Here is a 25089-nt window from a genome sequence, read left to right on the forward strand (position 1 = left end):
CTTAAGCGAGAAAACTTGTTGAAAGGAAAAGTTAATGAGGTGAGTGGCTCAGAGAGGAGGCAGCACTCTATGGCGCCCTCTGCTGGTGGATCGCTACCATTAGCACAGAGGGTGGAGTCTAGAGCAAAGGCAACTCTGAGGTGGCAAAATGCTTTCTCAACCTTAGCAGTCTACAGGAGAAGGTGAAGGTAATAACATAAGGCGGCGGGGGGAGGCAGGGGATCCAAACCTGTTAGCTGATTGAGATGCTTTCAAATAGGAAAACTCCCTCCCAATTACTAAAATAATCACAAAGCAAAGGATGGGTGGAACCACTTTCTACTTGAAGAAGCCACGCAAGAACACCTCTGTAACAGTCTCCTGTCTGCTTTGGCATCTAGGCATGAATGAGGTCACAGACAAGGGTAGCAGCAGGGGAAATAGTCTGCAGGAGCCATTCTGTGTGTCCTTTAATGGCATGTGGAGGGGCATGCTCTTCCAGCAAGACAGAATTGTGGGGAAAGGCTTCCTAAAATGCCAGAAGTGAGTTATGCCTTAGCACTTACACGCCCATAATGCTCAGCGAAGAACTTGACTCAGAAGACTCTTCCAATGACCTTCCATTGGTTCCAAGTCTCAAATTCTTAATGAAGAAATGAGGCACTCAATCTCCTTACCACCTGGGACCCTCTCACTCCTCCCAGCTATCTCCTCCTCCTACTCTCTAGTAGGAGCTCTCGGCCAGGGCTGCACCATCCCCAATATGCTACCCCACATGTCATTTCTGTTTTCATGTGCTGCTCTCCTACTTTGCATAGCCTCCTCCCTCTCGAACACCCACCCCCTTTCTACTGCATGTCAACACTGGCCAAAGTCCACCTTCATCGGCCTTCCTCCTTCCTCCTCTCCCCAGCCAGTGTTCTCTCTCTAACTTTACCTCCTATGTTTTTTCATGCTAACATTTCTTCATACTAATTTGCATTGATACCTGTTTCTTGAGGACCTGAAACACGTGCCCCATAAAAATAATTCTGGAACAGACATAACAACCCCAGTGAAGGAGAATCCTGCAATACTAACAAAATCACAGATCCATTTACTCTCTGGCCCAGTAGTCCCACTTCTGGGAATCCATCCTACAGCTCTACCCAAACCCATCTGAAATGACCTATGCGCAAGCATCATTTACTATTTGCAAAAGTTAAAGACTGGTAGATGCCCAAGGGTCCACCAATAGCAGATTCATTAAATAAACACTATTACATACACATAATGAAGCTCACATGCAAATATTTTTTAAAATGAAGATCTCACCGTGGCTCAGTTGGTTGGAGCATTATCCTGTACACCAGAAAGGTTGTGGATTCGATTCCCAGTCAGAGCACATAAGGGAATCAACTTATTGATGCTTCTCTCTCTCTCATTCTCTCTCACTCTCTCTCTTTCTCCCTCCCTCTCTCTCACCTTCCCTCTCCCTTTCTCTATAAAATCAATTTTAAAAAAAGAACATATACTCAGGCGAGGATTTAAAAAAATGAAGACCTCTAGATACTGATATACAAAGCACTCAAGAATATACTCTCGCCAAAACCGGTTTGGCTCAGTAGTAAAGCATCGGTCTGCAGACTGAAAGGTCCCAGGTTCGATTCTGGTCCAGGGCATGTACCTTGGTTGTGGGCACATCCCCGGTAGGGGGTGTGCAAGAGGCAACTGGTCGATGTTTCTCTCTCATCGATGTTTCTAGCTCTCTATCTCTCTCCCTTCCTCTCTGTAAAAAATCAATAAAATATATTAAAAAAGAATATACTATTAAACTTAACTTACTTTACAGCAAGTCGGTGTTGCTCAGCAGACAGGTCTTCAGCTCTTCGACCTAGTCCTATGAGAAAGAAAACATTTAGAAATGTTTTCAGTGATGTAGATAACTAATCTTAAGAGAAGCTTATAAAACTCATCTGGAAAAGGTGATTATTGTTTCATAAATCAAGGCTTTCCTTTTAAAAAATAAATGCCCTGGATCAAAGCACTACCCCACAAGTCCACATGTAAGGAAAGTCTCTACAGGTTCTTATGAAGAGGGGAGAATTCGGGGCTATTCCAAGTCGATTCACACAGTAAGACATGGATCACAGAACACCCTCCACAACTCTACACTCCTTACTATGCTGGTGTATATGCTTTTGTTGCTACATGAGAAACATAAGTCTAACTTCTCAGCCTATACCAGTGCAAATTCTTCTCCGAAATGCTGGGTGAAGACCCCTGAGAGAATGGATGTGGAATGTGATGAGGAAAGAAATAGGGACTTTTCTCTTCCAAAACACAGGAAACATAATCCCAAATGCTAGGAAAACACAAAGGAATTCTTGGGAGGTTTTACTTCTTTTAAAATCCATCCATGCCAGAAAAACTCCCAACCAAATCACATTTGTGCTTCCCGTAAAATGTACGTTAACTGAGTGTCAAAGAAACTGGAGGGTCATCGCTTAAGCATCAGAAATTTCAGAGGGAAGCAGGGAGAAGGTGGGAAGAATTTAACCAAAGAACTTATCTATATATATAAAAGCCTAAGCGACCATTACAACCAAATGACCAGAATGCTATGACATGCACCGGCCACCAGGAGGCAGATGCTTAACCCAGGAGCTGCCCCCGTGGTCAGTGCACTCCCACAGTGGGAGCGCCACTCAGCCAGAAAACAGGCCCACAGCTGGGGCTCGTCTCTGGCCTCCTGCCACTTTGGCACTGCTGTATGGTGGTGGGGAGGCAGGGCAGGGATGTCGGATTGCTGGGACCCGGATTGTGAGAGGGTGAAGGCCAGGCTGAGGGGATCCCACCTGTGCACCTGGCCTCTAGTAAGCATATATGCATAAACCATGGACATAGACAGCAGTGCAGTGAAGGCCTCGAGAGGGAACTGGGCAAGGTGGTCAATTGGGGGGGGGAGGGAGAATGGGGGATATCTCTAATACTTTCAATAATAAAAATAAATTTTAAAAAGTAACTGTATATTCAGCAAAGACTGATATGGTCACCAATCATAAAGGCAACTCAAAAACAAGCCTAAGAGAAGGCAGTGTTCCAGAATTTACTTCTTCCTCTACACACGAGAGAAAACGACAAAGGCAAACAAACATTTTTCTGTATGTAAGGGATATCCCAGAAAATAAACTGAGAATGCTTACAAAAGTAAATTCAGGCAAAAAGCCTGTATAAAAAACAAAAGTAGACTAAACAAAAACAAACAAAAAACACATAAAAAGCAGTGTTTGTTTAAAAAATATCACACTCACTTTTTTCTACAATCTCATCAAACAGTACAAATCTGGCAATCCCGGAAATTAAAGTGATTTTAGTTATTGATTTATGTTGCAGATGTTAGTCTATAAACACTACCAAGTAGATTTTCAGGTACAAAAACACTAACCAACTCACCCTGGTTTGCTCAGGACTTTGTCAATTTGGGCACTAAAAATCTTGTATCTTAGGAAACCTCTCAGTTCTGGGCAAATCAGAACAATTATCACCCTAGAAAAATTCTATCCTTGGTATAAAATTACCAGTTCTCTACAGAATGACTAAGTCACTAAATATGAATGAAAAATACACAGAGTCTAAATGAAATTGGTTTTCAAGCTTTAAGGGAAACAAGAAGACTAGTGGAGACTGGACAGCTCAACCTGTCAACACTTAAAGACGTTTCAGCCGGCAGAAAGCATTTGCCAGAGAGAACAAATCCTCAGATTATCCTTTTACTAATTGCACCTGGCATCGAGGAGGCCCATCTTCCGGCCAGCGAGAGTACCCTTCTGCTTCCCTGGGACCCAGCTTTAACAGTGGAAATAAAAAATGTCTGGCCATTTTTAGAAAGAGTCTGAGTAAAGAAAAATGCTCATTTTGTATACAAAGAGAAGCGCTTCCTCTCCCAGCTTTTCGTAGGGTCAGGCTAATCTCACTAGATAATTGTCCAAGCAAAACAAACAAACAAACAAACAAAAAACTAGCATTAAAAATTGGTTAACCAGCCCATGCTGTTTAATCTCATTACCTCATGAGCTTCTCAGAGATTTGGAAATGAAGGGCAGAGAGCACCATAAGTTAACTTAAGTTTAAAACATTGTAAAAGTAAACACAAAACCCACTGTTCTCAATGCAAATGTTTCAGCAAATTTAGGCTACAGATCCAGGAGGGAAATGATAAATAATAGCTGGGAAAGTTAAAAGCTATAATTTAAGAGGCCTACAAATTTTGGACAAGGTATAGCAAGATCTTCCAGCACTTGTCTAAACTTGGGACGGTGTACAGAATTCAAAAACGGTCAGGTGGACTCAGAACAAGGAGGAAGGATGTTTTTCTCACCATCATGAACTTGGAATGCCAAGGTTGTGATCTTCTGAGTGACAATCATCAGAGGCCTAAAAGGAAGAAGGGAAATAATCAAGATTAGTAAAAGTGCCACTGCAACTTTTATCTTCTTTCTCTACATCAGGGGTGGGGGACATCTGGCCCGAGGGCTGTATAAGGCCCTCGAAATCAATTGGCCAAGGCATTAGGGGTGAGTTAATTAAATGTTTCACCAAATACAGCGGGCTAATTTTTAAGTGGATAATTTTGTTATAAATTTCCAAATGGCTCTTGGCAGAAATAAGGTTCCCCACCCCTGATCTAGAAAGTGAAAAGGTATTTCACAGAATGCATGAAAATGTGTGTAAATCATGTATCTGTAAGCAAGAATTCATAAATTCTGACAACTCAATAATGAAAAGACACCCAATTTAAAAAATGGCCAAAGAATCTGAATAGACATTTCTCTAAATATATATATATACAAATGGTGATAAGCACATGAAAGAACATTCAACAGTGACTAGTTATAAGAGAAATGCAAATCAAACCACAATGAGATACCAGTTCTCAAGCAGTAAAAGGACTGGCATCAAAAAGACAGGTAACAGGTGTTAGCCAGGAGGTGGAGAACTGCAACCCTTGTACATTGCTGGTGGGAATATTAAAAGGGGCAGCTGCTTTAGAAACAACCTGGCAGTATCTCAAAAAGTTACATAGAGTTACCATACAACTAAGCAATCGCACTCCTAGGTATAGTCTCGTGAGAAATAAAAATATCTCTACACAAAAAAACTGTACACACATGTTCAGAGCAACATTATTCATATAGCCCCAAAGGGAATTACCCAAATGTCCATCAACTGGTGAATGGATAAATAAAATGATATAAATATTATTCAGTAATAACAAGAATAAAGTACTGATACATGCTACAATATCGATGGACCTTAAAAAACATGCTAAGTAAAAGAAACCAGACACAAAAAAGCCCCATTTTGTTTGGTCTCATTCATATAAAAATGTCTAGAACAGGCAAATCTACAGAGAAAGGAAGCAGACTGCTTGTTGCCTAGACTTGGGGAACTGGGAGAAAATGAGGAGTGACAACTAATGCCTACAGGTTTCTTTTGAGAGTGATAAAAATGTAAAATTAATTGTGGTGAATAGTTGTACTCTATAATTTACTCAGAAAATATGCAAAGACAACCCACTGAATTGTATACTTTAAGTTGGTGAATTGTATGGAATATGGATTGCATATCTCAACAAAACTACAATATTTCAAATGCACTTGTTTTTCCAATTGTCTGCCCTAGCTTAGTACTTTTAGTAGCTCAACTCTTGCCCAAAGACAAGATAAAATCCCACCGCTCGAACAACCATTGTTCTTTAAAACCTTCTTAATTTATCCTGGTTTTCTGATCTCCTTCTACGGCTTCTTACTGAATTGGTAACTCTAGCCCCTAAGGACTGATGCCTCATTTATAGGCAATGCTGAGGCTGTGATCAATGTCCTGTGGCAGTGTCCCCGTAGGACCCGGAGATGCCACCCAGCCTCAGTGGCTGGAGCTCAGGCCAGGCTCAGGTGTGTGGAGAACGGAATCGGACACAAGTGTGATGTGTATCAACTGCACTTAGCCACCAATTTGAGTCCATTTTCCTCTTTAATGCTTCTCATTCTGATGCCCACTTTCCATCTCTAGCATAATAAGCATGGTATATTTTAAACTACTATCAATGTAAACTGACAAGATAAAACATTTTCAAGAAAGTACCAACAAATACACTTTGAAATCTTAATACTTATACCCAGCATTATATCTTACTAGAGGCCCACTGCACAAAATTCATGCAGGGTGTAGGGAAGGTGGGGAGAGGGGAATGTGTCCCTCAGCCTAGCCTGCACCCTCTCCAATCTGGGACGCCACTGGGATCAGGCCTAAATGGGCAATCAGACATCCCTCTCACAATCCAGGACTACTGGCTGCCAACCGCTTGCCTGCCTGCCTTCCTGATTGCCCCTACCCGCTTCTCCCTGCCAGCCTGGTCACCCCCTAACCACTCCCCTGCCAGCCCGATTGATGCCTAACTGCTCGCCTGCTGGCCTGATTTCCCCCAACTGCCCTCCCCTGCTGGCCCAGTCACCCCTAACTGCCTTTCCTTGCCAGCCTGGTTGCCCCTAATTGCCCTCCCCTGCTGGCCTGGTCCCTCCCAATTGCCCTCCCCTGCTGGCCAACTTGTGGCAACCATCTTGTATGTTGGAGTAATGGTCAATTTGCATATTACCTCTTTATTATATAGGATTTGCAAAAGCCCAGTGGCCAATGGCCATTGTTTGAAACAAGATTCTGAATGCTGGGTATAAGGCTAAGAGGTGAGTGAGTCTGATTGGGGAAGAAAAGGGCACCTGTGCTCTGCTGGGACCGGCAAGAAGGTGTGGCACACGAGGGAGCCGCTGAGGTGGCCATGCTGAGGCAGCAAGACGTGCTCAACCTAACACTGAGGCGACTACTCTTTTATACTGAAAAAAAATAGCTGCCTTTCCAGAACACTGAGAGTTGGGTCCCAGAAATAAAGGCTCCCAGGACACTTCCTAGAAGATCAAATTGATCTTACAGGCCAGACCAGACCTGTGCAGCTCACTACTTGACATTCATTGAGGCCTCTGACCTACCGTGTATAACAGATGCCACGAGCTATTTTTCTTGAGAGGGACTCACGTTAAGCATCACATGGAAGGTAGTTTCTAATGTGACCTTCAAAGCAGTACAGTTTTCTTTGCAAAGCCTTTTTTCTTCTGCAAGATTAAAAATCCCACTCTTCCTTGCACAAATCCCCGTATAAAATTTTTATTATTTTTTAAATATATTTTTATTTATTTCAGAGAGAAAGAAAGAGGGAGAGAGAGAGATAGAAATATCCATGAGAGAGAAACATGGATCAACTGCCTCCTGCATACCCCCTCCTCACGATTGAGTCAGCAATTTGGCCTCTGCCCAGACCTGGAATCACTCAACCACTGAGGCACCACAGCCGGGCCCAGTACAAAATTTTTAAATTTGAGGCACATTCTCTGGTGCCTATGCAATTTGCAAACCAAGTAAGTTCCTACATTTTATTTCATTCATAAAAATACATTTATTTTTAGGCCCTTAAAATATGGATATCAACAAAGATATAAAATGTCTCAAGAAATTAACCTACCTTTCTGTCTCTGTAGAAATACAGCATTTGTTTCCCTCCATCTGGGGTTCAATTTAATATATTCCCTGACTAGACACATGTCCAGCGAGGCATTTGGTAGTCTAATGTCCACCTTCAGGGTGGTCCTGAGAACACATCGCTGACTGGCTCCAGCTGTGCCCTCCGGTTCTGCCACCTTGTCTGTGCGAAGCCCATGCCTCCAGACACAGACAGGCCCCTCCCCACAAGGCGTGGTTTCCTCTGCCCTGGGAACTTTAGCTCAAGGATTTCCCATTGAACTTGCCAAAACTGTCTTAGAACAGCACTGCAGCCCAAGACCTCTCTTCCTTCTGATCCCCTCTCATCTCAGGTCAGACATGCTTTCCATCTAATGGCTCTCCCAGCCTCATGCAGTGGCCTCTCCATCCCCCTTCCAGGCATTTCACCCCATAACTCTCTCATACTTCTGATCCTATCTTGGTATCTGCTCCTCAGAGAACCTAGACCAATACAATTCGTAATAATGAATAGGTCAACGTCAATAAATAACAACTATTCAATATGAAACCAGCACCACTAGGTTTATGTAAAAATCATACTGCTGTCCTTGTTTAGAAAAAATAATGTCCCTTTTCTGGGAAAAGAAGAAGCTCTGGATCAAATATTGTTACACATCATCCAGATGATACTTTCCACAATATACTCTTCTGGTCAGACATCTGAAGAAGTTTCTAGCAACTTAAATAAAAAACATCTCACACATGTGGTCAATGATAAATAACAGACTGATGACCTATGAAAAAGCAGATCTGAAATCAATAAATATATATTTTAAAATAAAACTCAAATACCATCCATGATGCATTCCAATAAAAATACAACACAATCTAAGACATGCTTGTTGGCTTGTGGTTGGAACTTTCTTTTATTTTCTTTTATTTTCTTTTTTCGAAAATGCAAAACCCAGCATCCACAAGCACCTACTACGAACGCAGGAAGGACATAAAAAGGCCCCTTGATGCAGCCAAAGAACAGGACAATGAGGCCTTAGAACTTGAGCTGCACTGGGATTTTCCACCCCCTGCAGAGTATGCCCTGTCCCTGGCTTTGTAAACACCCGTCAGCCGGTGGAAATGAATCCATGGAAACCATCTGACCACTATGAAATCAAGGTTTGAGTCCAGCATGGTTGAGGTAGAACCACTTCTTTTTTGTCTCATGAATTCTTTTCACGATTAAAAAAGAAAAGCCAAAGAAAACCATTTTTTTCTTCCTAAACTGAAGACTGTTAGTCGAATTTAGATAAGGAAATATAGGGGGAAATTAAAGGAAGACAGGCAGTTGGAGGTGTGTTTAGAGCAAAAAGAAAGACAGAACAATGCTATCTACCTCCCCCTCCTCTCCTACCCCACAAAATCAATGCCTCCTGATACAGATGGTAGGCAAGTTATCAGAAGTGGTATCCATTCATCCATTTCCATGTCCCATACCAACTCCCAACAGAAAAATAACCTAGTCTTTAAGACATTAAACAAGCCAAAACCGGTTTGGCTCAGTGGTAGAGCCTCGGTCTGCGACTGAAGAGTCCCAGGTTCGATTCCGGTCAAGGGCATGTACATTGGTTGCGGGCACATCCCCAGTGGGGGGTGTGCAGGAGGCAGCTGATTGACGTTTCCCTCTCATCGACGTTTCTAGCTCTCTATCTCTCTCCCTTCCTCTCTGTAAAAAATCAATAAAATATATATTTTTTTAAAAAGACATTAAACAAAATCCATTTTTGAGCAATAATTCAGTAAAACCTACATGTTTTTACCTTAACCTTTGGACCTAAAGTGCTTAAGTTCTCTGTGCTGATAGAGGTAGGGTGGAACAATGAGATAATGTAGTCATCAAAAGCGCCAACCAATCACACAGCTGGCTGGCCAGCATCAAGCTGGATCTGACATTCAAGGATCTTCCCCAACAGGTCATTTTAGATCCAAAATTAAGAATAGAATTACCATATTACCCAGCAATCCCTTTTCTGGTTCTCTACTTGAAACTTTTATTCACAAAGATACATATACCCCTATGTTCACTGCAGCATTATTCACAGTGGCCACGACATGGAAACAACAGAAGTGTCCTTCAAGAGAACTGGACAAAGATGTGGTACATACACACAATGGAATACTACTCAGCCACAAGAAAAGGCGAAATACTGCCGTTTGTAGCAACATTGGTGGACCTTGAAAATATTATCCTTGCCCTTGCCAGTATGGCTCAATGGATAGAGCATCGGCCTGCGGAATGGGGGGTGTCCCAGGTTCAATTCCAGCCAAGGGCACATGTTTAGGTTGGGGGCTCAATCCCCACTAGGGGGTGTGCAGGAGGCAGCCAATCAACGATTCTTTCTCATCATTGATGTTTCTATCTCTCCCTCTCCCTTTCTCTCTAAAATCAATAAAGAAACATATTTAAAGAAAGAAAGAAAGAAAGAAAGAAAGAAAGAAAGAAAGAAAGAAAGAAAAAAAGAAAGAAAGAAAGAAAGAGAAAATATTATCCTAAGTAAGTGAGTCAGAAAAAAAGCTAAGAACCACCTGATTTCACTAATGTGTGGAATATAAAACGGAAACTCATGGACACAGCAGAGTCCTTGCTGCTGCCCTCAGAAGCATCTTGATCTGCACCCTTTGTGAGCAACAAAGAAGAATCAGTTCCACCACCAACTCCAAAGGAACCCAGGACCAGCTTTATCACCAGCAATTGTTGAGCTTCCCTCAGAAGAACAGCAAATGTTCTAATTACTTTATGTTTGTGTTACTTCCTTGTTTATAATACAAAGCCATGTGTGGTATTTATATACTTAAGAAAGCAAGGAGTCAGGCAAGCAAGAAGTCTGGCACGAGTACAACAACCTTCTAATCCAAGGCAACCTAGGCAGGGACAACCAATGTGCACGGCAAACAGAGGGGCCAAGGTCAATGCACACTGTGCACCCACAGCCTGGAGCCAGTAGCTGAGTGTCCCAACCCCTCAGCCTGGGCCCAGCCTTGTCTCCCTGCTGCCCCTGCCCTGGCTGAACCCCCTGCCCCCTGGATTTCTTACTAAAGGACATTACAGCTTTAGTGGGATGTTCCCAGATGCCTTTCAACTATGCCAATGTGAAGGGACTCCAGGAGTCACAGCAAAGAGAGTGACTAGCTCCACTGGCTTCCTAGTGCTGCACCTGAAGGGAGGGAACCTTGGGACTCGGTTCAGAATTCCAGAAATCTGTGTGGAACCAGACAGGGCCAAGCAGAGCAGAATGGGCGTGTACCCCTTCCACACCTCTTTTCCAAGATTTCATCCCTGTACTTCGGCGTTCCAAAACAAAATCAGCAGTTCCCCACTGTAAGAGGGACTCACCAAATAAACGCTGTATGACCTGGGAACTCATGTCTTCAGAATTAAATTCAAGGTGACGTGCTAATTATTAAAAAGCTGGCACAGCCTGACAGAGAAGCAGGAAATAATCAAACACAGAACGCTGTCTGCAAATAATCTTTTTTCCATCACAGGGAACCCAATTATTTGCACTTACTGGGCTGGTCAGATAGAGTGACCAGGATGTTGTTATAGAAGAAAACCTTTGCAGTGGAACAAAAGGGCAAATGGTCTCCACCATCAGGCGTTCAGGCAAGTGACACCACGCTTTTGGGTTACAAGAAACTAAACAGGGTAACAGGAAGCACAAATGGCTGTTGTTCTACTCCTGTAGGCTACGTTCATCCAAATATGCATGCAAATGTATTTAAATAACACTTGGGGTGTCTATTATAATCATTTAAAAGAATGAAAAAAAATACCGAAATCCCCTCAGAACCACTGTCTTAGCATTTTGATTACTTCCTTTTACTCTCTTTTTTTCTACACGTGTCTGCATTCATAAAAATGGCATCTTAATACATGTATCTGTTTTGTGGTTTTTACCTTCCATTATCGTGTAAGCACTTTCCAGCATATTAAACATTCTTTGGAGACATCGTTTTCAATGGGTGCATTTTAGTTCCATCATTTAATCATTCGCTTCTTTTGAGCCATTTAGGAGACTTCTAATTTCTCAATATTATTCAAAACAGTTGAACATGCTCATGAATACATTTGATTTCCTTGAGGTAATTCAATTCCCAGGAATTTATCTTATTGCAGGATATGAACTTTTAAAATATTCTTGCTTGAATTTTATGGCTAAATTGCCTTTTCAGAAGAGTGGAACCACTTTATACTCCCACTAGTAGTATATAAGAGTTCTCTTTTCTTAATGTTTTCAAAAGCACATGGGCAACTCACATTGCCAACATGGTAGGAGAGCAATTGTCTGCCTGGATCTAGCCTGCCCTACAGAGAAAAAAAGGTGCTTGTTGCCTCTTTCCTCGGAAGAAAGCCTTTCTGTGAGCAACAAAGAATCAGTTCATAACCACCAGCTGAAAAGGAATCAAGTGCCAGCCTTATCACAAGCAATTGTTGCGCGTCCCCCAGAAGATCAGTAAAAGCTCTAGTATCTTCAATAGCCCGCACTCACCGAGGAAGCATGGGGGGCATTCGCCACGACACATACTGACATAAACTGGATCAGCAGCACTCACAGGTGTCCCTTGTGTGTCACCCTCACCGTTACCCCCAGTCTAGCCCACGGAAACCTGCTTATGTTTAGAAAGATGAAATCCCAAGCACCGGAATCATCGAAAGTGCAGCCAGTTTATGTGTTCCTCAGAATTAAAAACATGTGTTGTTTGACACAAACACTAATGGAATCCCAGCCCCATCCGATTCCTACCTGCGCTCTCATTCTAAAGGTGCAATGAAGTGTGCGGGGCACTTAGGTGTGTATGTATCTGCCCCGTCAGACCGCGTTAAAAAGCCAGGTTTGAGTAAAAAGCCAGGTTCAGCTTCAGAACACTACTTTACTCCTCAACAGAATCCTGAGGTTTTTAAACTGAAATGACAGTGTTAAATTGCACTGTGAAGGAGCACCTGTGGTTCCCTGCGAGGCCGCCTGCATGCACATAATGAGAACAGACGGGTGAAGAATTATCTCTAACTGAGAGTCTGTGATTTAAAATATATATATTTTATTGATTTTTTACAGAGAGGAAGGGAGAGAGATAGAGAGCTAGAAACGTCGATGAGAGAGAAACATCAACCAGCTGCCTCTTGCACACCCCCTACTGGGGATATGCCCGCAACCAAGGTACATGCCCTTGACCGGAATCGAACCCGGGACCTTTCAGTCCCCAAGCCGACGCTCTATCCACTGAGCCAAACCAGTCTCGGCTGAGAGTCTGTGATTTAAAACATCTTGCCATTGCAGGTTGCTATGTACCTCTCCCTTTTTGTTAACTGACATTATCCAAGAAGATGGGTTTATGTCGTGAGGCACTGTGCATTTATGGTGGTGGTGAGGCGGGGGGGGGGGGGGGGGGGGGGGGGGAATGCTGCTTAATAATGCCCTATAATTAAGGGGGGGGGGGGCATCTGTAATACTTTCAACAAGAAAGATAACGTTAAAATATTTTCTTAATTCAAAAGACATACCATCAAGAACTGGATAGTATGGCCACTCAGTAGACAACTAAATTGCATGCAATTCAGAGATAGAAGATGGTTTTGTTTTTTTGTTTTTTTTTACCCTTTTCCTAACAACAGTCCCTTCTAGTTCAAACATTCTCCAGTTGTGTGGGTAATGTCAGAGATTTCTTAATGCAAGGAGATCTGAAAATGCCAGCAGGCAAACACTCCTTGAGGACATGTATCCCAGCTCTGCTGCTGCGAGTGAAGGCGACAGGAACTGGTTTCGTCTCTCCTGCTGTCCAACCTCAAGCCCACAGCATGTCATAAACACACCACTGTTTTCCACAAATGCCCTTTATTTTTCCTTTGGTAACTTTCCACTGATTATACTAAAATGAAGTAATCATCATTCAAGAGTTTATGGGGTTTCTTTTGTGTGTTTTTTTAAACATATTTTATTGACTTTTTTTACAGAGAGGAAGGGAGAGGGATAGAGAGCTAGAAACATCCATAACAGAGAAATATCGATCAATCACCTCCTGCACACCCCCTACTGGGGATGTGCCCACAGACAAGGTACATGCCCTTGACTGGAATCAAACCTGGGATCCTTCAGTCCACATGCCGATGCTCTATCCAATGAGCCAAACAGGCAAGGGCAAGAGTTTATGGTTTTATGAATAAAACCAGTGGAGGAGGCAGTGTGACAAGAACAGGGAGAGATGTGGACCATGGAGGCACTTTTAGCTGCAGGATCAGGAGGAGGGGATGTGCTAGCTCACGGAAAGATATGCAATCACAAAACAGTGTGTACTCGTTTCCTAGAGAAGCTGTAACAGATGACCACAAATTGGGTGGCTTAGAACCAGAAACACTGTCTGGAGTCTGGAGGCTGGAAGCCCAATCACAAGGTGTTGGCAGCACTGGTTCATTTGGAGGCTGAGGGAGCACCTGTTCCGGCTTCCTCTTGCTCTCAAGTGGCTGAGAGCAGGCCCTGCAGTTCCCGCTTGTAGCTGCCTCACTCTTTTCTCTGCCTCCATCTCCACATGCCCTTCTTCCCTCCGTTTGTCTGTGTGTCTGCATCTCTTGTGGACTTCTTACAGAGACACCAGTCAAATGAATTCAGGGTCCACCTTAACCCAGTGGGTCCTCATCTTAGCTGGTTACATCTGCAAAGATCCTATTTCCAAATAGGGACCTATTCTGAGGTTCTGGGCAGACACGAATTTGGGGGAACACTAATCAACTCAGTACACAATGACATGCTCACATTTAAACTTCCTATACAAACTTGAAATCGATAACGGTACATTCACTCGACAGTCTTGCTCACTCCTGTCTCCTGTAACTATGCCTGGCACATACAGGGCTCTTCATCAGTGTCTGCTGAATGATGCACTGATGGACCTTTCAATGCAGGACCAGAGTGCTTTCTTGGAGCTTGGATCTGCTCAATGATGGTCTCTCTCTCTCTCTCTCTCTCTCTCTCTCTCTCTCTCTCTCTCTCACACACACACACACACACACACACACACACACACCCATCTACTATCTCCAGACTCATTTTCTCTAACATGTACTGAGAGGGTAAAAGAAAGTAAAGGTGCCTTCACAGCAATCCAGTGCAGGACCCCTACTTTTTATAATCCTTCCATACATCCTTTTAGCATGTTCACCCACATTTAATTCAGTAGCTATTACTTTAATACTCTCAACTTGCTTTGGTGATTTTCCAAAGGACCCACCTTAGATGTAGAGAAACCATGTTACTCCTTCCATTTATAACCAGCTTACTCCTAAGTACAAGCTGGAATAAACAAGTTCTGGAATAAGCACAGATGACACTAGATAAGCATACAAATCAAGTGATGAAAGCAGAAGAGCCCGTGACTGCAGCTACAAACACTCCAGACGCCAGGGACTCCGTGGGTCTGACTTACAGGCAATGGGCAGCGCCAGCCATTAAAGCCCAGTGCAAGGTCCAAGGTGCAGGAAGTGCCTGCTGGAGGAAGGGGACAGGGAGTACAAGGGGACAGCAATCAGGGAATGCTTTGTAAAACGATGATCTTTGAAGTGGGTTTTGGGAAAAGAAGTAAAAGGCTTCCTTATAGACAAAGATGATAAATATAGCTCTAAATGGTGGAATGAGCAAGAAGAGGTAGAGAGATAGGGACTGACCCATGTGCTTGCAGACCACGCACTTTTCGGCACTGCTACCACCTGCAGTGCACAACGGTGGGGAGTAGGAGATGACAAGAGATGAGGCAGGTCCACTCATCATGTGCTTGGTATTCTAGAACCTCATTGGTTATATAGAGAACACAGACCAGAGAAGGGGCAGGGTGGAAGGAAAGATGGCCAGTTGGGGGAACTGTAGACACGTGGTGGCCCAGTGTGGTGGCTGCAGGCTTGCAGAGCTGTGGATAGAGCCTACTGGCAGGCAGACTGCTGACCTGATAGGACCTGGTGACACAGGGATGTGGCTGGTAAGGGTCAGGGAGGTGGCTATCTGGGTCCTCCCCAGGCACCTGTCTCTCAGCTCTGTGCTCCTGCAGGGCTGCTTCCTTTGCTGGAATACCCTTCCGCCTGCCTAGGTGTCTCCAGGCCCTGGCACTGTGCCTTGCATACTGGGAATCCAAAAACAGTGCAGAAAGGAATGAATAAATATACACTTTGTACCTCAAAAATGAAAAATGGCCCTAACTGGTTTGGCTCAGTTGGTAGAGTGTGGCCTGCAGACTGAAGGGTCCCAGGTTTGATTCAGGTCAGGGCATGTACCTTGGTTGCGGGCACGTCCCCAGTGGGGAGTGTGTGCAGGAGGCAGCTGATGGATGTTCCTCTCTCATGGATGTTTCTAGCTCTCTATCCCTCTCCCTTTCTCTCTGTTAAAATAAATAAAGAAATAAATAATATTTTTTTATTAAAATGAAAAATGATGCAGCTGAGAAATAAGTAATAATCTACTTTGGGCTAACGTCAACGCTTTTTAGTCAATATCCCAACCAAATGGCTACAGGCTATTTGATTGAGGCTTCTGGAAATACTGAAAAAGGATTGACAAATACTACAGTTTTTAACTCATTAATTTACTGAACACCTACCATGTTTCCCCTAAAATAAGACATCCTCCGAAAATAAGATCTAGCGCATGGAAAGATAAGACATCCTCTGAAAATAAGACTTAGCACAACTTTGGGAGAAAAAAATTAATTTAAGACACTGTCTTATTTTTGGGGAAACAGGGTATTAAGAGCAAGGAACTTTTCTAAGTATTGGAGGGGTGGAGATATGGTTCTGGGGTGAGACCAAAAAACTGACGCTTGTTTACCAAACACTATGGAGAGGTCTGAGCACCTTTTAAAAATTACTTTTTTTTTTTTCAAATATATTTTATTGATTTTTCACAGAGAGGAAGGGAGAGGGATAGATAGCTAGAAACATCGATGAGAGAGAATCATCGACCAGCTGCCTCCTACACACCCCCCACTGGGGATGTGCCTGCAACCAATGTACATGCCCTTGACCGGAATCGAACCCGGGACTTTTCAGTCCGCAGACCGACGCTCTATCCACTGAGCCAAACCGGTTTTGGCTTAAAAATTACTTTTAATGCTATAACTTCCCAGCTATATTGTTATCTTTCTTGTTCCCATATTTTGATGGCAATGCATATCATTAAAAAACAAAAAGAAATTTGTGAACTTGTTTCAGAACAATTGAAAAACTGCTCCATAATCTAGGGGGGAAGGAATGCGGCAAGGAAACAGCTCAAGAGAAATCAGTAAAACCCAGAGGCTTGAGGGAAAGAACTGGTGCATGAGACGCCAGCCTGAGACCACACCGCAGCCCTGGAAACGTTGATGCAGCGTCTTTGTGTCCGTCCCAGGGCAACTCCCTCCACCTTCCCGAGCCTCTTCATGATGTATGGGTTAGAGGCACATTTGCAAAATTCACAGAAATGAGCTGGGAGTTGTAACCCCCTTATTTCACTGCCTCCTCTCCAATCTCTCATCGAATGAAATGCAGTTCAACCTGCGGGGAGAACTCGGCTTCTCCTAGGGGAATAGAACCAAACTCCTAAGGAAATTCTGTGGATAGATAGCATACAAGGTGCAGTGAGGAATCACTCGGCTTTCGCGCCCATTCCTCCAGAACAAACTTCAAAGGGCATACAATTTTCACCGATCCATCCCATAATATTCCCAGGTGACCTATCAGGAGAAGGGTGGCCCACCAGGTAAAGGCCTGGTGCCAGACATGGATTTTTTAGCTGCTGCAAGTCTGATGGATCTGGTGGGGAGTGGTGGGGCAGCCAGGAAGCACCCAAGAAGGTATGGTAGCAGTTATTTATCAACTAGTATGGAAGGATTTCTGTATTAATAACTAGGAGAGATAAACAGCAACCCTGAGTTAAGGGCCTTAGATTAGAGGTCAGCAAACTTTTACTGTAAAGAGCAAGAGAGCAAATATTTCTGGCTCTGTAGGATCTTGTGGTTTCTGTCACAACCACTCACCTTTACCTTCACCATGCAAAAGCAGCTGGAGACAGCATACTGATGAGTAAGTGCCTGGTTGTGTTCCAACGTGACTACAAAGGCAGGTGGTGGGCCAGACACTGCCCATGGGCCATTGCTCGCGCCCCTGCCTTCCAACGCAGCAGAGCTCACAGTCCTACAGAGCAATGGAGTCTTCCCTCTCAAACTCCTTAGCACTGTCTTGCCTACTGACTCACCCATGATTCCAATGTGCATTCTGATCTTTCCAGAACCCAAGAGGCTGGGTCAAGGCGAGCAGTCAGACTTCCCCACCCAAGTTAAGATACTCACCCAGAAAAATCCGTAGTGAGGATTCCATAGTGGAAGATGTATATTCTGCTGATGTGGCATATTGTTAGGTATCCCATTGCTACAAAAAAGGAGTATCTGAAACCCAAACCCCACAGGACCAGATTAGTATACATGACAATAATGCACTCAATTTTCTCTTCTTCCTCTCCCTCACCCTCAACCTTCCCCCACCCCTTTGCAATGTCACAAAGTTCTGTCTGGTCTAGCTACACTCTAGTCCTCCTCTCCCGCCACCCCCTGCTCCGAGCCCTTCATCTTTTCTCACCTGGTCCACTGCAGTCCTCAGCTTTGGCAGCATAATGGGGAATCATTGCAAGCCACAGATGTCTGGGCGCCACACCCAGATATTCAGGTTTAATCAGCACAGCGTGCACGTAGCAGGTGTAATTCCAATACGCAGTCAGAGCTGGGAACCTCTCACCTGAAGGTCTTGCCCACAGATCCTCCCCTTCACAAACCACCACATTTACAAGATGGTCTTTGTAAACAAAAACAATCACCATTGCCCACCACTCTCCCTGAAACGCTTTGTTCTCTTGGTTTCAAATCTCCTTGTTTTCTTCCCACGACTTTGGCTAATTCTTCCAAGGCACTTGCTCAGCATATCTTCTTCTGTCTGCTCCTAAGTTACCATTCCCAATGCTCTGCCCAGAACCCTCTCTGAGACTCCAGGTTCCATCTGCTCCATATCACCAGCCTATAGAACAAACCAGCAATGCACACACATACACACACCTGCCACTTAAAAGTTTCATCCGCCTGTAATAATAAAGATATGTGATAATCTGATTAACTACTATGGCCCCTGCTAGAGTAAAAGCTCCATGAAGGCAAGGATCATCATATGTGTTTCGTTCACTATAGTCACCGTGCACTGGGTGAACAACCAAATAAACATTACTTGTCTTAGAAGTCTCCAAAGGATCTCACTCCCCAGTCACATCCACACTCCTGCACACGGCAGGCAAGGTGCTTCCCACACAAAGCTCTGCCTGGCCTCTGTGGACTCACCTCTGGCCACACTCCACACCCACCTTACGTTCTAACTACACTGGACATCCTGCATTTTTAGGTCCGATATCTTTCTGAGAGCTCCCTCCTCTGCCTACAATTCCTTTCTCCGTGCTGGAGTTTATCTTGGAGCTGCCTAATTATCAGATAAGGCTCAACTACCTACTAACATCTATAATTATAATATTAAAACTTTAAGCGTCTATTTCCCCAACTTGACCTGACATAGGAAGGGTTCCCTTACCGTTAGTTAAACATCGTAAAGTGTTTCAGGAGCCCATCAGAAGCTCTCAGTCAGAAGGGATAACTTCCAAATGCGTCATAACATGTGGAAGATACCTATTCTGATATTAAATTATAATACACAAATTCACATTAAAATAACTCATGAAGACTAGATCCACCTAAGGGGGAGTAAATGGCAGGGACAAAAGACGTTCATTTGGTAGCAAGAGAGAACCAGACAAGGCCTGTGAAAGAGGTTCACACACTCGAATACACTTCGTAACTTCAACTTCTTTTTACCATTTTTTGCAATCAAAGACCTTACTACACAACAAAGATCTTCCCCTACCCTGGCTTCACCCTTAACCTTTCCAAACCAGAAGATGGTGAAAAAAGCAAACGACTAAGAAAAAAACAGCTCCCTCAAGAGCTGAGGCAGAAGCTGAATGGAGTTTGGCCGTTTTGCCTCCCACACGTGTGCCCTTTCTCCAGCCAGTTTGTGGGGCTCAAGGAAGAAACGCAGAGCAGATTTAAGACAAGATTCTTCCAGAACCTTTTCAAATGCAGCCAAGCCTGCTGCTTCCTCTTTCTCCTCAACAGGAGTTGAACCCATACTTCCCCCTGCCCCCTCACCCTGAGAAAAAAGCAAGTTCAATTCAATTGTTATATTAAGGCCCACCCACCAAGGATGGTGCCAAATCCTGTGTCCCAATACAACAGGATTCATGCTCTGGACAAACCTGAAAAATCTAAGGAACCCAGAAGTGGCCTAGGGAGCGTGTGTTCTGGAGACAGACCAATGTGGGTTCATAACCAGGGTTGGCAAAACTAGCCCATGGTGAGAGATGGGGAAGTGGCTATTCCAGGAAGGAGGGCTGCGGTAGAAACTGGGAATGCATGAAGGTAATATTTCTCTTTCTGACCTGGGAGATGGGTACGTGAATACATTCACTGTGTGAAAATTCAACAAACTGTATGCCTCTCTGAGCTTTCATTTCCTCATCTCGGGAACAAAACAAAACAAAAATTGATATCCTATTGAGTTGTCCTAGAAAGAATATATAATAGTTGCAATAGTGATAAATATTAAATACTAGAGACCCGGTGCACAATTCATGCATGGGTGGGGTCCCTTGACCTGGCCCCACCCTTGGCCTGGTCTGTGATTGGGGACTTCTTGCCCAATCCAGCGAGGACGGCAGGAGGATGGCTGTGGGAGCACACTGACCACCAGGGGGCAGCTCCTGCATTGAGCGTCTGCCCCCTGGTGGTCAGTGCGTGTCATAACTACTGGCCAGTAGTCCAGTTGTAATGGTTGCTTAGGCTTTTATATAGAAAATAACATATCAAATGATACACTTAACAAGCATTCATATATTTAAAATGATGAAACATAATATAATATTTAAAAGAGCTTGGCCTGGCACTTGGCACAAAGCAAATACTCCGAAATTGGTAACTGCATCACTGAATTTGCAACAAGGCCCCTGTCCTAGGAGATAGTAACTATATTCTGTTCCAGCTGGTTCACATGAGGTAAATTAACTCCTGTAGCTTCTGCCCAACATAGCGACTTGTGAAGGAAACAGCTGGTACCCCAAGGCCTCTCTGTAAACCCTGAATGACAATGGTCAGTACAGAAATGGGTTCGTTCCCATGGCAGCAAATGCTAACCTTCCCTCCCTTCCAGCCATATGACAGGACCCCTAAAACCGGCTCAGTGATGAGAAGAGAACAATTCACAGAGAATCCTGAAATCCTAGTCCTGAAGAGAACTTAAGTTCAAACCACCACAAATGCCACCTCTGATGGAAGGGAAACCTGGTGCACGGAGAAGCTGCATCACTTGTCTGACCACACACGGCTAGAAAGAGCCAGGTTTCCTGCGCTTTCGGGTCTCCTCTGCTTTCCTGCTTGGATAGGAAACGACTTCATCCACTGGGGACTGCACCACTCCCTGCTTCTGCAGCACTGGCGACCGCACAAGCAAAGAAAGGGGAAAACTTGTCCTGGCATCCTTTCTTCCTGGTCTTGTGACACGGCCTTCTGCTACCACAACGTGATTGCCTGTCTGTAAACTGTCAGGCTCGGCCAAGGCCGGAGTGTTCCATCCCTGGCCAGAGACTAACACAGAGATAGGGGCCTGGCCCAGAGTGAGTGTGCATGCAAGCTCTCCACCCTCTGAAAAACAGACCACACCCCAGCGGCATCCTACAAGCACAGGCAGAGCTAACAAATCACAATGTGTAAGGAAATGGCCAAAGAGATGCAACAGCAATTTCATTAATCATTCCACTGTTTCAAAAATCAAGTTTAGTAAAAATCAGCAATTTTCCCCCCTACTTTAAAAAAAAAGAAAAGAAAAGAAAGAAAAAGCATTTTTATCATAATATAAAGCATTCCAAAACCATTCTTTCCAAATTAGAAATATGGGTTTCCTGGTTCCCTTCAGGTCCAATACTGGGGTGTCAGAAAGACAATGGGAAACAGAGACAATGGAGAACAGATACCCAAGCTCTCTTAATTGATGGTCTAAGCATGGAGCCTTCAAGGTAGAATGAAATTACTTCAAAATATCATAATAAAAATACTCCTTCCTTAACAGTTTCCATGTACATACTTAAAATATACAAAGTTCTGACATACATGCACACCCAGAAAACCACAGCCAAATTCAAGATAAAGGATATATATATATATATATATATCCATCACACCCCAAATTCTTCTGCTTCTTTGGATCTCCACGACATTCCCCTGCACCACCCCTCCCCTGGGAATATCTGATCTGATTAGTTTGCCTTTTCGAGAATAGAATTTGTGTGGCTTACTTCACTTGGACATATTTGAGATTCATCCATGTCAGTGAGTGGATCCATCATCCACTCCTTTTTGTTACTGAGCAGTAGTCCATGGCAGGGAACATTTGGATCATTTCCAGTTTGGGGCTATCACAAACAGAGCTGCCTAATTCGGACATACTGTCTTTCACCGCAGACCCAATGTGAACCCCACCTTTTCTGTAAAGCATTTTCTGAAGACTCCCAACATTTAAGGCTTCCCACCCCTCCATGTGATGTCCCAGAGAATAAGTGTGTAACACACATGGGGAAGCTACCCCTTCCCATGGAAATAAATACATTTCAAAGATCATGAGTAACCCCACCTTGCACTGTTCATTCCCAGAGTCTTACCTGTGAATGTTGGATACACTTGCAGTGACCAAGATTCCATAGCACATTAACACCAGCACAAACAGATGTGCAGAGTACCTTTAAGACATTGGGGGGGGGGGGGGGCAAAAACACTGAATATATTTCATATTAACGTACCTATTGGCTACCAATACTGCTACTCCACCTCCACCCCACCATAAAGCAACTCATCAGTTAATTCATGTTTATGTAAGAAAAATAAATCAAGTATTTTTGTTCTGTGAAATTAAAAACTTTATCTTGAAATGATATTAGGATGTCTTGACACAATCTGCCAGTGTAGCACTAGTGATGTTAGGAATCATGAATGGGATGCTTGTACTTTTTTGTTTTTGTTTTTTAGAGAGAGGAAGGGAGAAGGAGAGAGAGAAACACTAATGTGAGAGTGAAACATCGATCAGCTGCCTCCCACTGGAGATCGAACACACAACCTGGGTATGTGCCCAGACCCGGGAATCGAACAAGCAGCATTTTGAGTGCATGGGATGAAACCAACTGAGCCACACCAGCCAGGGCTTATACTTTTTTCACATACACAAGTCAAGTCTGAAAGAGAGTTCTTTCTTCCTTCAGACTTTCCCCCCCAAAAAATGTTAAGTACTAGAACCAAAACTGAGCTGGCTTTTACCTGTCTTGTTGGTTGATTCAAAATACTCATCAATCTTTCTCAAATTTTTGTTGAAAGAGGAAGAGCAGCATTCTAGAGCCCTGAACAAATTCACAAATCTCCTTCAGTTGTACTTCTAGAAATGTTGCTTCCTAAAGCTTCTTCCACAAGAAGTGCCACTCCCAAGGATTTATCTAGAAAGTCTGATCTACATGCTTTCTTTGTTTAAGAATGACTGCCAGCCCTGGCAAGTGGGCTCAGTTGGTAGAGCAAAGAGGTTGCCAGTTCAATTCCCAGTCAGGGCACATGCCCCAGTTTTGGATTGGGGGTGTGCAGGAGGCATCCCATCATGTTTCTCTCTCACATCAATGTTTCTCTCTCTTTCCCTCTCCTTTCCTCTCTCTAAAATCAATAAAAACATATTTTAAAATAGAATGACTCCCATTCCTTAAGACCAGCACTAAAACAATTGTTGTGGGTGGTGGGTGGTGGGTGGTGGGAAGAGACCAAGAAAACGGACCTCACAATCAGCTGCAGCCTCTCCTCTTATGGATGGGAAACACCACTATCTCCAGAAGTAATCAAGAAAAACACCACTGTCCACAACATTTAGGAATGGTTCTTTGTCTGGAAAATTAAACCGTATAAAAACCCATTTACATGACCCAGGGGAGATCAGTAGAAGTGTAACTTTAGAAAAATTCAGCAAATGGACTTTCAAAGGGTAGGCAAATTTATTGATTATAGTAAATGTAAATTTCTGCAAATTTCCCTATTACGTAAAATACATATGTAATATATACTAGTATATACACACACACATAGATATAGATATAGATATTTCCTTAGAGTCTGGGAAATGCCAAGAATATTGCCACAAAACATCCGAATGATAAACATTAGAATTCATGAGACTCATACTCACCAGCCAAAACAAAAGATGACAAAGTAGATGCCAAAAATGGTGGCAAATGTGTGCCGGGCCACGGGACTGGTTTTACTGGGACTTAAGTAGATGCGAAACCAGAAAGCAGCAAACAAAGCAACGAGCTGGCATGCCACAAAATTCACCTGAAAGAAAAAAAAAAAAAAAGAATCAAAACTTTACTGCTCTGACTGTGTGAGAATGTTCTCGACATTTTTCGGATTTCCATGTTGGGTGCATCTCGGACTTGTACTTCTCCTGCAGCAGGGTGTCCGTTTGGAGGAGGAGCCACAGACTGAAGAGAACTGGGCCCTCCTCACTGGTATAAGAAGCAAGCAACCCAATAAAGGCAGATGAACCTCACAAAGGCAGACCTCTTTTTATTGCGCTTCATTTTACTGTGCTTCACAGGTGTTGTATGTTTCACAAACTGAAGGCAAGGCCCTCCACCATCATCCAGCAAAAAGACTATGGCTCGCTTTATTGCCCTCCTTGCTTTATTATGGTGATCTGGAATTGACCTGAAATACCTCCAACGCATACCGGTAGTTTCTTCCCCAGTTCTTTAAAACTAGCCAAGGCTGCTTTCCCACCCACAATAGGAGACTTGTTCACGTAAAGACAGCAGCTGATTGTGAGGTTGGTTTGCTGGGTCTCTTCCCACCACCCACAAACGCTATCTATTGTACATATCCAAAAGGCTAAGCAGCCAGCTGACTGGCTGACCGGCTGGTAGCTATGATGCACACTGACCACCAGGGGGCAGATGCTCAATGCAAGAGGGGAAACCACAGCCATGGAAACATGGAGTCTGATCCTGCCTGCCAGGTTTTTTGGGCAGTGAGCGCAGCGAAGGTGTTACAGTAGGAATTAGTAGTTCACATAGTCCGGCCCTCCAGCTCTCTGAGGGACTGTGATCTGGCCCCCACTTTAAAAAGTTTGAGGACCCCTGGAATAGACTGATGAATCTCAGAGGGAAGGGGAAGGGGGGAGAGCGGGAAGAAATTAACCAAAAATCTTATATCAGCCCTAACCGGTTTGGCTCAGTAGACAGTGTTGGCCTTCGGACTGAAGGGTCCCAGGTTCAATTCGGGTCAAGGGCATGTATCTTGGTTGCAGGCACATCCCCAGTAGGGGGTGTGCTGGAGGCAGCTGATCAATGTTTCTCTCTCATCAATGTTTCCAAATCTTTATCCCTTGCCCTTCCTCTCTGTAAA

The 25089-nt window shown here is 43.8% G+C and overlaps 1 protein-coding gene and 1 pseudogene across 3 annotated transcripts in view; one reads left to right on the plus strand and one right to left on the minus strand.

Moving 5' to 3' along the window:
- MBOAT1 (membrane bound glycerophospholipid O-acyltransferase 1) overlaps positions 1-25089 on the minus strand; it is a 95225-nt gene that overhangs the window by 20186 nt on the left and 49950 nt on the right. Inside the window, exons 2-6 of one of the 2 annotated variants that reach the window (XM_084872777.1) lie at positions 23873-24018; positions 22320-22397; positions 17869-17964; positions 4340-4395; positions 1804-1858 (exon numbers count right to left, since the gene is read on the minus strand). In XM_084872777.1, the coding sequence (XP_084728903.1) occupies positions 1804-1858; positions 4340-4395; positions 17869-17964; positions 22320-22397; positions 23873-24018 (431 nt within the window). The remainder of the gene's footprint in view (positions 1-1803; positions 1859-4339; positions 4396-17868; positions 17965-22319; positions 22398-23872; positions 24019-25089) is intronic. The other variant, XM_084872778.1, reaches the window with a different exon arrangement.
- Positions 9576-25089, plus strand: part of LOC311616860 (large ribosomal subunit protein uL22-like) — a 336798-nt pseudogene continuing 321284 nt past the window's right edge. Inside the window, exon 1 of the transcript XR_014797034.1 lies at positions 9576-9630. The product of XR_014797034.1 is annotated as a large ribosomal subunit protein uL22-like (transcript). The remainder of the gene's footprint in view (positions 9631-25089) is intronic.

This window comes from Pipistrellus hanaki, assembly GCF_964339955.1.
Source record: "Pipistrellus hanaki genome assembly, chromosome: 2".
NCBI lineage: Eukaryota > Metazoa > Chordata > Mammalia > Chiroptera > Vespertilionidae > Pipistrellus > Pipistrellus hanaki.